At 42.9% G+C, this 13641-nt stretch overlaps 1 protein-coding gene across 1 annotated transcript; it reads right to left on the reverse strand.

Moving 5' to 3' along the window:
* Positions 1-1915: 1915 nt before the first annotated feature.
* Positions 1916-13245, reverse strand: LOC134437943 (uncharacterized). Its single transcript, XM_063187516.1, has 10 exons — positions 13029-13245; positions 11508-11638; positions 10971-11086; positions 10497-10627; positions 10007-10122; positions 9438-9553; positions 5134-6121; positions 4828-4995; positions 3187-3282; positions 1916-2267 (listed from the first exon to the last, which is right to left on the reverse strand). The coding sequence occupies exons 7-10, from the start codon at positions 6100-6102 to the stop codon at positions 1968-1970; spliced, it is 1533 nt and encodes a 510-aa protein (XP_063043586.1). The 5' UTR covers positions 6103-6121; positions 9438-9553; positions 10007-10122; positions 10497-10627; positions 10971-11086; positions 11508-11638; positions 13029-13245; the 3' UTR covers positions 1916-1967.
* Positions 13246-13641: the final 396 nt, after the last annotated feature.

The raw sequence follows: 13641 nt of genomic DNA on the forward strand, positions 1-13641 counted from the left end.
ATGAACTGTATTCTTTAAGTAATGTGAACCTTAAAAGTCTGAGTACATGAACTGTATTCTTTAAGTAATGTTAACCTTAAAAGTCTGAGTACATGAACTGTATTCTTTAAGTAATGCTAACTTTAAAATTCTGAGTACATGAACTGTATTCTTTAAGTAAAGTTAGCTCTAAAACTGTGAGTACAATAACTGAATCCTTTAAGTAAAGTTAGCTTTAAAACTGTGAGTACATGAACTGCATTCTTTAAGTTAAGTTAGCTTTAAAAATGTGAGTAAACGAACTATGTACTCAACTCAAATGTTTTGAGGTAACTGATTACCTAATAAGTTTTGAGTACATGAACTGTAATTTTTACTTAAAGTAAACTTAAAAAGTGTGAGTACATAAACTCGCTATGCTATAACATTTACAGACAACACAATAATGCATAAAATCATTTACAATGAATAACATTTATTTTTTCTGGAAAGTACACAGAACATTACAATAAGTGTGTGTGTGTGTGTGTGTGAGAGAGAGAGAGAGAGAGAGAGAGAGAGAGAGAGAGAGAGAGAGAGAGAGAGAGAGAGAGAGAGAGAGAGAGAGAGAGAGAGAGAGAGAGAGAGAATGCTACAAATGCACACTACTCCAGTATCAAATCTTCCACACACACAAAAAAAAGGTCATTATAGGCACGGTTTGAGTGGTTTGTCATCCTCCAGACAAACGATCATTGTGAATGTGTTCAAGAGACTCTTCAAAAACAAAAAAAGCATTCTGGTATGCCATTAGGCTACCGCACAGTTAACACTGCTGTAAACATTTTCTGGATTTTTAGATAGCATTTCACATTTTAACTATATGAACAATCATTGTGAATGTGTTAAAGAGACTCTTTGCTAACGAAAGACAAAATAACAAAAACAAAAAAGCATTCTGGTATGCCATTAGGCTAACACTGCTGTAACTATGTCAACCAGACAAAGACATTTCTTTTTTAATAACATTTCACATTTTAACTATGTTAACTATGTTAACTATTTAACCATGTCAAATACAGACAGAAGCTCTTTTGTGTGCGTGTGTATGCGTTGTGCGTGTGTATGCGTTGCACGTTTGTTTGCTAGTCCCAGTACCTCTTGATGTAGACACAAACCCCTTGCGTGCTTGGGCATGTTTTTGTGCTAGTGTTTATTAATAGCAGTTTGGTTAAGAGGCAAATAACTATAGAAAATAGACATAAATCCAACTACCTACTTGACACTATGGAGAAGTGTGTGTGTGTGTGCACGCACTTGTGTGCTTGAGTGTGTGGTCATGTATGCGGGGAATAAGATGGACTTAGGTGTGTGTGAGTGTCTAGGTGTCTGCTGGTAAGGCTTAAAGAAAGATGGGACACTCAGATGACAAGCAATCATGTTTCATGTATCTTATTGAATTTGGGCGTGTGTGTGTGCGTGCGGGTGTATATGTGTATTGTACTATAGAGAGAGAGAAAAAAAGTTGAAGCATTCTGGTAAGTATGGCATTTGAATACTGTACAGTACAACTGGCAGGTAACAGGTCCCTGTTCCGCCGCTTCAGCTATATTTCAGCCGCTGTGTAGAGGGTGCCATGTGACATGAGCGCATGAGTGTGCGCGCGCAATGCTACTAACGCGCACTACTGCAGTAGCAAATCTAGAGGGTTCCATGTGACATGAGCATATGCGCGTCCGCGCGTGTGTGTGTGTGTGAGAAAGAGTGTGCAAATGCTACTAACGTGCACTACTGCAGTAGCCAATCTAAAGGGCGTCGTGTGACATGAGCATATGTGTGTGTGTGTGTGTGTGTGTGTGTGTGGAGAGAGAGTGTGTGCAAATGCTACTAAAGCGCACTACTGCAGTAGCAAATCTAGAGGGTGCTGTGTGACATGAGCATGTGTGTGTGTGTGTGTGTGTGTGTGTGTGTGTGTGTGTGTGTGTGTGCGCAAATGTTACAATCACGCACTACTGCAGTAGCAAATCTTCTTTCAAAGTCATTAGGCAGGGTTTGAGTGGTTTGCCATCATCCAGACAAACAAACATTTTCTGGATCATTGTGAATGTGTTCAAGAGGCTCTTAGGGTATTCCAAATTGAACACATAAGTCAGCCCAAACAACAACATGAATGCATCTGGAATTGTGGGGACCTCGTTAAAAACAGCATTGCCTTCAATGACGACTGTAAACTTCTTGCAGCTGAAGGGGTCTGCGCCAGTTATGCCAAGAGCAAGAGGGACATCTTGGTAATCAGGCTCCTCCTCCTCCTGCAAAACACAATCAACATAATTACCTGTTGGCTACACTAGGAAGATAGTCATTTGACAATCTGGATATGTTTAACAAGAGACCAACATGATCTCAGAATTCCGTGGAATGGATTTTGCCAAAATTCCGTGCCCCTAGACACGGAATTGTTTTCCGTGATGGACACACGGAAGTGCTTTCTCTATATTCCCACAGCTCTATGTTTCCACAGTCTTGTGTTTTCTCAGGATTTCTAATTTCCAATATTTTTTTTCTCAAAAAACATTTCTTACTGACAGGTTAGGGTTAGGGATTGTTTTGGTCTGGGCATAGCTAGTATTCTTTCGTTGATTACATGAATTTGATATACCTTTTCCAGAGTTGGTTGATGGGCTCTCTCAAAAACATGTCTTTACTGACAAGTTAAGGTAAGGGATTGTTTTGGTCAGGGCACAACTTAAATTGCTCTAGCATTCTTTTATTATTAGAATTTGGTATCTATTTTCTAATGATAGACTTAACACAGTGCTGTGGGAAAATAGAAAGCACTTCCGTGAATCTTTTTGGCAAAATCTGTGAAACTGACACGGATTTCGTGTCCCAAAGATCCGGGTCCATTCCACAGAATTCTGAGAGAACAGGCTGATGAGACAGTCCTATGTTGGATAATGAGCATTATGGAGCTTATGGAGGGATTTGCTAGTTACAATAATCAAGATAAGCAGTGACAAGGATGGAGATTGTGTGGGAGCTGAGGGATGGGCAGAGATGAACATTGTTACGCAAATGAAAATGTGCAAACCATGTTATATTATTAATATGAGTGAAGTGATAGAGCTACCAAGGTCACCCAGACCGTTGACCCAAAGGGAGGGGGAAACAAATGAACTCAGCTTTGGATGATGTATTGTACATTTATGGATGGTAACCAGTACTTACATTGAATGTCTGAAAGAAGGCAGATCCATCTTCTCGCAGGTACACCGGCAGGGCACACAGCGACAGGGTGCGTCTCGAGATGACATCATGTTCTTCCTTGATTGACAAAAATAAAAATTGCACAAATATATAGTACTGCCATGTAGACCCTCTCAAAAATACACTGCTCCAAAAAAAATAAAGGGAGTACCAAAACCAAAGCAATGTAACTCCTCCTGTCATACAATCATACTTCTGTGAGATCAGTTGAGCAGCACTACCCAAGTCACTTCAGTGCCCTCATGGTACTTCCTGGGTTGGGACAGTAACAAAATCCACATGTGACCAAAACAAAATTGGTCAGAAAGGATGAAAAATGGAGGACATCATCTGCAGAATTACTATTTTGGGCCGTTTTTTGGTGATTACTTCTAATATACATCTACTAATTGCTTATTAAATTGGCACAACAGTAGGCAAAATGAATTGGCTTTGAATGTTGGTTCCTAACTGGACAGGCTGATAAAAGTATGATTGACGTGAAGTTCCATTGCTTGGTTTTGGTGTTCCATCTTTTGTTGAGTAGTGTATGACCACCATCACCTAACAGATTCTTTGGCATGTCTCTGTGTAATAACAGATGTAGAACACTAGATTTCATGTAAACTACCTTTGTCTATTGACATGAATCAGTCCATTGCTTGAATGTATGTCCAAGACAAATTTCCTTCGGGACCAATTAAAAGAATCTTGAATCTTGAATGACCAGCAATTGGTGACAAGGTAATCAGCAAATGATCCAGTAAGTGACAGTCTGAAACCATAGGAACCTGTACCATGATGATGACGCCCAGCATCAACAACCAGCATTAAAGGAGAATTCCTGTCGATTTCAACAAGCAGCTGTAATGCTCACGCTATTCTTGACATGCCATTACAAATGCAGCATTTGTTTTTCAGCCCTTTTTGAGACTCTGACCCCACTAATGGGGCCGTGTCTTGTTTACATACAAATATCATCCCAAATGTTATGCAACATTAGCAGACACCTTTACACCCATTACAGGACCAGAACAAAAAAGTTGCTGTGTCATCAGGTACTAACAAGTCAAGGGTAGCATCAGCAATACAACTGAATGTTGACATTGGCAGGACTCCTACTTAAGTTTAAAAAGATTGACTGCGACATCTGATGTTCTAGTTCTATGAATAACACAAAGTAAGAAAAATGTGAACTCATAATGCTTGTCTGCACTGAATGCTCAATAAACCAGTGTTTCCCACAGAGCATTTGTTAGTCACGGTGGTTGGGGGATGGGTGGTATCATAAAGAGCTCTTTAAATCTAAGTCGTATTAATCTTAATTTTCATCAATGCAAGTTGCTAAAACACATATGGATTGGCCAAAATACTTAGATATGCTTTTTTAAGATATTTTCTGGGGCTTTTTGCCTTTATTCGGAACAGGACAGTGAAGGATAGACAGGAAATGAGTGGGGAGATAGACGGGGAGGGAACGGCAAATGACCCAGGTCGGATTCGAACCCAGGTCGCCGGCATGATGGTCAAGTACCCTACCGTTAGAGCCACGGTAGGGCCAATACTTAGATATGCTTGATGTAAAATGTGGTCATGAACATGCCAAGTTAATCTTAGACATACCTGAAGATCATAAGCGGCGAGGGTAGCCCGTAGAGCCTCCGCCAACTTGCCGGTGCGTACTGCCTTTTGTCTGTATAAGTTGAGGAGTCGTGGTGTGTGTCTGTCAAGTTCAGCGTAGAATGTGCTGCGCAGGTTCACATTAGTGATACGATGGAATTCTGAGAGAACCTGCAGACATATAAAACACAAACACAAACATATAGACAGGATCAATACATGTTTTTTTGGGGGGTTTTTTAGATTGCAGTCACACGCTGAACACCATCACAACTGATTTGAGTTTGGACAGACAGAAAAGCATGTTACCTGCGATTCCAACTGCAGAGCTGGCCAGCTGCGCAGCAAGTCCTTTACTGGCAATTCACTTTTGATGATGTCTTGTCGTCGTAAAGCGAAGGTTGTCTGCATCAGCTTTTCGATGAATGGCAAATTCTTCTCCGACTTGTCAGTCTCTTCAATTATCTCGAGTCTCATCAGGTCAAGACTGGCCTGGTTTTCACCAGTTGGGAAGTTGGGTAGGAAGTTCACTTCCGACCTACGAGCTCGCTTAATATTGGCATGGGGGTGATCGCTGTCAGGGCTGTTCTTGCTTCTCTTTCCTGCATTGATGGACACCTCAGCACACCCCGATTTGGCCAGTTTCTGTCTGTAGTTACCCATCTTGAAGGCCAAACTGACCTTCCAGCCGTACCAGCCAGTCTTGCTTCCAAGTTCTTTGAGGCATGGGTGGGCAGTAATCAATGCTTCCGAAGCCTTACAAAGATCAGTATTGCTAGGGTATGGCTTGAAGCTGTAAATAGTCTGTGCCATTATTTCGAGCACATTGTGCTTCTGGGAACGTGTTAATCTAGTTGGCTTGCCAGATGTCTGGAAGACGAAGTTACCCTGGTCAAGGACATGCTCAACTTCGTGGTTGAACGTTGGAACAGGAAAAACATCAGGCCAATTCTTTTGGCGCTGACTAAATGGTACATGGGGCAGTATGTCAGTGTCAGAACTGCCACAAGAAGAACTACCGTCACTCTCCAACCTAATCACTTTCAGTGTCCCCTTCTCTGGCAGCTCATCTATGTCCACTAGGACACTTAATTGCCCATCAAAGTCAGGGTCTTCGTATTGGATGGTGAAGTCACTACCGTCGAGTCTTGGCTTGAATTTGTACTGCATTATAATTTTCAGCTCTTCCACAGACTTTGGGCGGCTATTTAGAGTGAGCTTAATGGCAGTATCTGTGTGCAGATAAACACGGAGCAGAAACTTCTGGGGGGCTGCCATCTCTTTTCGGTTTTTGACACTGAAAAAGTAAATGAAATATTTAAGTGTCAAGCATTAAAGAAACAATTTAATAAATACACCATCAAAAGGAATGAAGCCCAAAAGGTGAGGACATATTTCTCAGTTAATGAATATATATCGCCTTGGTGTAATTAGAAGTTTTTCTTGTCTGAAATATGCAGAGAGGGGCAACATGTCGTTGAACTCTGATGTGGTGTGCATTGCCAAATTTCCTGATACAAGTTCATAAGAACGCAAGTGTTCAATGTATCGTGATTCATGTTCTCGGCAAAGGAAAACAATGTGGTTGTTAATCAGTAAAATTTGTTCAATTCTACAAAACTCTGGCAGAGTACCTTCCTGTCCAATTGACACAAACATTCCTGTAGCATAATCAGTTGCATCTATGGCTACCCTTGATGTTCTGTAAACCATTTGGCTGTCAGTTTTTTGTCCAATGTATGCCTTGGCAATATCAGGGAGTGTGGATACCATCACAGAAGATACACTTGAAGTCTGCTGGTAAGGCTTAAAGAAAGATGGGGCACTCAGATGGTAAGCCATCATGTATTGATGCCTCCATGCCAATGTTTTGAGCACATTTTTAAAATTCTGAGTGTCATGAACAGTGCGCTTGAAAAAGCGATGTTTACCCTCAAATCTTATTGTCCAGAGATGTACGACAGGGCCATATCGGCGAATAAGGTCAGGGTAGTGCTCTATGTAATGGTGTTTTGGGCGGAGTTTGAAAAGAGGAAACATTTGCTTTAGCATTTGTCTGTGGTCTTGAATCTTTGTATCAAGATACTGAATGGTTTCCTCTGTAAATGTTGGAGATAGCACCAACTCAACTAGATCTTTAAGATCCATTAGCACTGCCCAAGCTCCGTCGTCCTCAGGAACTTTGTCACCAACAATCAAAGGGAGTAACCTAAGCAATGTGGCATTTTCATGGCCATTGCCACCAATTGTGTTCTTTTTATCAAACGTCTTTGGGATACGCTGGGGCCTGTCAACATTGTCCTTATGCTGGTAGGGGAATGATGATATCCTTTTGTTTAAGAACTCGAGGGTGAAGTATTTCGAGCTGATCATATTTTTTATACACAAAGCAAGTTCTACGGGCACAATGCCCTCCAGCAAGTCATGTAGTAAATCTGGTGGGAAACCAGTGACTGTGTGGAAATATTCCAACCTCTGGTTGAGAACGCAGTCTCCTTGAACACCACACTGACTCCCTTCCTCTCCCTGCTTCACAATGTTCAAGTCATGATCATGGCTAGCTTCGGTTCTGTCACTAAACTCCCTATCTGCAACCTCATGAGTCTGAATTTGGTCTATGGTAGCAGTGCAGAATCTGCAAAAATATGTGGCCCTAAAAGACTTCATAAAGCCAGCAAAAGAATGGGCAGCAAGGTTGTCTGACACCACACACATGACAGTACCCTTGACTACCTGACCAATGGATTCAATAAACACACCATCTCTTTCAAGAGTACAAAGTTCTCCCAACAGAGGGCCAAGAGTTTTTTCATATCCAAATTGTTCAACATCATGGACTTTGCACAGTGCTGCAAGCTGAATTACATGCAAGCTTGACCTGTACTTACTAGGAAGGTCAGCAAAGGCCCAGTACACAGCAGTAAGCTTGTGAATCTTTCTGGAAGTACCAAGAGGGTTAGCTATCTCTAGGTCATCCATGTAAAGAAGTACTGGTATTGTTAGCTCTTCTGAGCACAGTAGTGTGTTATGTTTGAAATATGAGCCATCCTGGTGACTCATGTACTGACCATCTTGTGCCGGTTTTGTTTCTTTGATTTTATCAAGAATGTCAGTATGTTTAAACATCTCCTGAATTGTCTCAAGAATGGAAATGTGAACAGTAGTGTGCCCTGGCTCTAGTACATACTCAACAGGCTTTACCACAGGGTAATGTCTCTCAATATAGGTTTTCCGTCTCTTAGTCGTGGCCAACTCCTCACCTTTAGCAGTTGCGCTTGTGAAAATGTTACAGCCCATAACAGCATTGACCAGCTCATCCAAACATGCTTCACTAACAACAGTGTCATGACTCAATAAAACCTCTTGTATGGTCTTCTTGATAATTGGCTGGGACAAGGAAAATATCTGCGACAAATGTTCAATAATTTCTTGAGTTGCCGAGTCAGAGACATGAAGAATGGTTTGCATCTTCAAAAATAATGACGCCAAGTTATGGAGTAACTGAGTCCTCAATGTATCTATGTCACTCTCACTTTCCACTTCAGTCTGATCACTGTCTGTACCCTCCACCTGACCTGGCCCTTCATCGTTACCATCAGCAGCAGATGCTGCTAGAGTGCTATCAGTCTGTTCAGAGACCACACCATCTTTAAAATCTGAACTATCGCCATGGGCTCTGCTTTTGTGTGCATTGAAAGAAGAATACACATTTGTGCGGTACCTACAATTCCTGAATGGACAAGTAACAAGCTCATGCTTTCTCAAGTGAGCTCTCAAATGGCCAAACAGTACTGCCGGAGAAAAGGGATGTTTGAAGTTACATATGTGGCATGTGTATATACCAGCATGGTTTTCCCTACCCAATCTTTCTGCGCTGCTGTGGACTCGTGATAAATGTGCTTTAAGGGCATCAAAAGACTGAAAGCTACAAATGCAATCATCATACAGGCATGGTAGAGTGCTAACTCTAGAGAAAATGCTGTGCTGTAGACGGCAATGTCTGAGTAATCCTACTCTAGATTGAAATAATGCAGTGCACAACTTGCATTTCCACTCCATGGGCTTTCTACACTGTTTGATACGTTACAAGGATTCAGATGAAGGAAAGAATTCTCATGCACTTCTCAACATCCACGTGACCCTACAAAACAAAAATACAAACAACAATTTTATACTCTCTACACACACACACACAGTTCTCAACGTTAACATACTGCATTAATGTAAGACTTAACGGGGGATAAAGAAAATACCGCCTTTAATCCATTCTCAAAGTTGGGATGGGAGCTGGGTATGCAATCTATGACTTGGCATGGCATGTCACCGCCACGTATGAGAGGCAGACGCTTTCACACTTTCATCAAGTCACTTCTCTCCACCTCTCGCTTTAGCACCAAACATAAACAGCGTGTCCGTGTGCAGTAAACATTCATCTCTGCCATGGTAGGTGTTGAGTGCTTTTTGATATAGGATCGCGCACATTTGGAGGCAATGGGGGAATACAGTGTTTCACTTTTGTTCAAAACACATCCTTAACAAGTCGGTACGCCTAGGCTATGAGTCAAAGGTTGCCGTTGCTGTGTGTGTGTGTATGTGTGTGTGTGTTCGGTTACCTGATGCTGGGCTGTAGATGAGGGGACAAGGGGCTGGAGGGCTGCTGCCGCTGTCGACAGGGAACCACAGACTGGAAACAGCTAGAGCCTCTACAAGCCAGAGTCCGAATCAGGATCTATGGACAAAAAAAAACATAAAAAAGGTGACGAATGAAGGACGCAGGGGACACTATACGAGAGAGAGAGAGAGAGAGAGAGAGAGAGAGAGAGAGAGAGAGAGAGAGAGAGAGAGAGAGAGAGAGAGAGAGAGAGAGAGAGAGAGAGAGAGAGAGAGAGAGAGAGAGAGAGAGGCAGGGATAAGAATGCCACACATTTTGTCAGGTAAAGAAAGGTTCTTGTTCAGAGTTCAGTTCCACCCCTGGTGTGGTCATTAATAGCACACAGAGGGGAAAGTCAGGCAACAAGTCTACCAGCAATGGGGGAATACAGTGTTCATGTTATGTTCAAAACACATCTTTAATCAGTCCGTATACCTAGATTATGAGTTTGAGGTTGGTGTGTGTGTGTGTGTGTGTGTGTGTGTGTGTGTGTGTGTGTGTGTGTGTGTGTGCGCGCATGTGTTCAGTTACCTGATGCTGGGCTGTAGATGAGGGGAGAAGGGGCTGGAGGGCTGCTGCCGCTGTTGACAGGGAACCACAGACTGGAAACAGCTAGAGCCTCTACAAGCCAGAGTCAAAATCAGGACCTACGGACAAAAAAGCAGATAGCATCCAGAGACTCAACACGTGTACCACTCACTACAAATATGTAAAAATAACCAAGTGATGCTAAAAAGACAATCATTTGTACACTCAAATGCCAGATCTCAACCAAAACAGGCAGCAATTGTAAATGTACGGTGAGGTGGTTGAAGGACCCATCCGTGGTGGGCAAGAAATTACTCTTTTTCTGTCTAACTAACCAGCATGCCTGGCATGCACCACACATCACTACTTGGTCAGTGTTAATAAGCACAGCCTTGATCCAACATTTGCCACACTCTGTGCACCCATGAACTGTCTGCATCTACAACCTCTTGCATGCACGTGTGTGTGTGTGTGTGTGTGTGAGTTCAGTTACCTGATGCTGGGCTGCAGCTGAGGGGCTTCAGCAAGAACTCTCAGTGGGCTGGAGGGCTACTGCCGCTGTTAGCAGGGAACAACAGACTGTAAACAGCTAGAGCCTCTACAAGCCAGAGTCCGAATCAGGATCTATGGACAAAAAAAAAAACACAAAAAAGGTGACGAATGAAGGATGCAGGGGACACTATACTCTAGGGGGAGAGAGAGAGAGAGAGGCAGTGTATGGCAGGGATAAGAATGCCACACATTTTGTCAGGTAAAGAAAGGTTCTTGTTCAGAGTTCAGTTCCACCCCTGGTGTGGTCATTAATAGCACACAGAGGGGAAAGTCAGGCAACAAGTCTACCAGCAATGGGGGAATACAGTGTTCATGTTATGTTCAAAACACATCTTTAATCAGTCTTTATACCTAGATTATGAGTCTGAGGTTGGTGTGTGTGTGTGTGTGTGTGCGCGCGCGTGTGTTCAGTTACCTGATGCTGGGCTGTAGATGAGGGGAGAAGGGGCTGGAGGGCTGCTGCCGCTGTTGACAGGGAACCACAGACTGGAAACAGCTAGAGCCTCTACAAGCCAGAGTCAAAATTAGGATCTACGGACAAAAACCAGATAGCATCCAGAGACTCAACACGTGTACCACTCACTACAAATATGTAAAAATAACCAAGTGATGCTAAAAAGACAATCATTTGTACACTCAAATGCCAGATCTCAACCAAAACAGGCAGTAATTGTAAATGTACGGTGAGGTGGTTGGAGGACCCATCCGTGGTGGGCAAGAAATTACTCTTTTTCTGTCTAACTAACCAGCATGCCTGGCATGCACCACACATCACTACTTGGTCAGTGTTAATAAGTACAGCCTTGATCCAACATCTGCCACACTCTGTGCACCCATGAACTGTCTGCATCTACAACCTCTTGCATGCACGTGTGTGTGTGTGTGTGTGTGTGTGTGTGTGTGTGTGTGTGTGTGTGTGTGTGTGTGTGTGTGTGTGTGTGAGTTCAGTTACCTGATGCTGGGCTGCAGCTGAGGGGCTTCAGCAAGAACTCTCAGTGGGCTGGAGGGCTACTGCCGCTGTTAGCAGGGAACAACAGACTGTAAACAGCTAGAGCCTCTACAAGCCAGAGTCCGAATCAGGATCTATGGACAAAAAAAAAACACAAAAAAGGTGACGAATGAAGGATGCAGGGGACACTATACTCTAGAGACACACAGAGAGAGACAGAGAGAGAGGGGGAGAGAGAGAGAGAGAGAGAGAGAGAGAGAGAGAGAGAGAGAGAGAGAGAGAGAGAGAGAGAGAGAGAGAGAGAGAGAGGCAGTGTATGGCAGGGATAAGAATGCCACACATTTTGTCATGTTCAGAGTTCAGTTCCACCCCTGGTGTGGTCATTAATAGCGCACAGAGGGGAAAGTCAGGCAACAACAAGTCTACCACCCACTGAGCTACAGCGAAGTGGTTGCTCAGCTGGTAGTCGTCGTCGGACTTGCTTTCGATTGTTTCAGTTACGGCTGTATTCTCCATATAGCTACAAAACTTGTAAATCCAGCACTCGAGACTAACTGAAGCAGCACTAGAGACGAACACATGTTGAATATTTCATGAATTACCCACCCTCTACTCGTGCCCTGGGGTTCCCCTCTTTTCCACGTTGTTTTTGTTGCAATGTTTGCTCTATATCTGGAGCCGAAAACACCAAGCGAATGAACATCCGCACTCCGTTGATTTCCATGCTGTACACGCTTTATTTTATTTGCATGCTTGCATTTTAGCTGCCATTACCTTTGCCATTGCATGCACACGCTAATAGCCGATAGATTGCACGCATGCCGATAACGTGTCTAGTTTGCAAAAACGCATGCATGGCGTAAGGTAATCGAAGGAGTGCACAGATCACGCTTCCTCGCCTTCGAGACATGCATGTACACGGACAAAGACACGAACGCCACAAAACATATATTTTTTCTAAAAACGCAACGAAACCTGCTTATGCATTTCTTTCTTGCTGTCTTCTCATAGACAATTGGTACACGAAAGCATTTCATTGCTACACCGTCAGACTTGGCTTCAGTTAGCGGTCATTAACCTTGCCCTACGCGCTTAGCTTCTTTATGCAAAAACCGAATTCGAAAAATGTTAATGCAATAGAAAATAAGCTTGGTGTAGATCTTAGCTTTAGACTTAAAAAGGTATAAACATACAGGTGCATGGTATTACATTGGAATAACCGACATTTTACGCAGCACGCCAAACACAGCACAGTCATTGCATCCCGAATAAAATAAAATACAGAGAAGGAACTGGACAACCCAATATTTCTTTGTTTTACATTTAGGACAGAGAAGCGATTTTATTTTCGAGTTCAAATGTACGTTTTAGCTGTTATTAGCTTTGTCCATAACCACAGACCGAGTGAAGTTAGCTTGCTAATAAAACAGCAGCCTTAAGCTCACAGTGCATGCAAATGTTATTATCAAAGTCCAAAACTACTAAAAGCTTTACTACTACAACCTTACTACTAAAACTACTTACCTTACACCGAAAAACAATTGAGCGCCCACTCTTCTTTTCCAAAAATGAGGGTTAGTACTGGCTGCCAAACTGATCCAAGCGGTCTCGCGGATCCTCCATCTTGATCTTGGTAGACCGTGCGCGGCAGTGCGTGACTGAACGTAAACCACGTTGATGACGTCATACCTCACGTTTGACAGAATGCTCATAGTTTTATAGTAAACCGGCAATGTTTACTCATACATTATTTTCACCACAACGAAAACGTTGTGTCTTGATCAGAAAACGTATAAGTTTATTGTTGGGTCAGCTAAAAAATAGGCAAGTATCGGGTTTTAAGTCCTGATTGATACAATTAATGCGTTCCATTTACTGTTAGGGTTTACAGTGTAATAATGGATTAAAACCTCAATGACTTGAGATCTGGCCAAAGGTACACAAGTCCGGATGAAATCTCAGACCACAGATGGCTATCGAGTGAGAAGAAAGGACAAATTAAACATTTCGGGCAAAGGACCCGGGCCGGAATCAAACCCGGGGTCAGCTGCGTAGGTAGCAGACGAGTGCCAGGGGCGTCAGCTGACCTAATGCTACACAGGGGCACAGAAGGGCACAGAGATTATGCGAGCGCGGC

The sequence above is a fragment of the Engraulis encrasicolus genome, chromosome 21 (genome assembly GCF_034702125.1).
Source record: "Engraulis encrasicolus isolate BLACKSEA-1 chromosome 21, IST_EnEncr_1.0, whole genome shotgun sequence".
NCBI classification, from domain to species: domain Eukaryota; kingdom Metazoa; phylum Chordata; class Actinopteri; order Clupeiformes; family Engraulidae; genus Engraulis; species Engraulis encrasicolus.

Coding starts and splice junctions, on each gene's coding strand:
- LOC134437943 (XM_063187516.1), bottom strand. CDS start 6,102: ATGGCAGCCCCCCAGAAGTTTCTGCTCCGTGTTTATCTGCACACAGAT. Junction 4,996..5,133: donor CTCTGCAGTTGGAATCGCAG/GTAACATGCTTT, acceptor ATATGTCTGCAG/GTTCTCTCAGAATTCCATCG. Junction 2,268..3,186: donor CCTTCTTTCAGACATTCAAT/GTAAGTACTGGT, acceptor TGTGTTTTGCAG/GAGGAGGAGGAGCCTGATTA.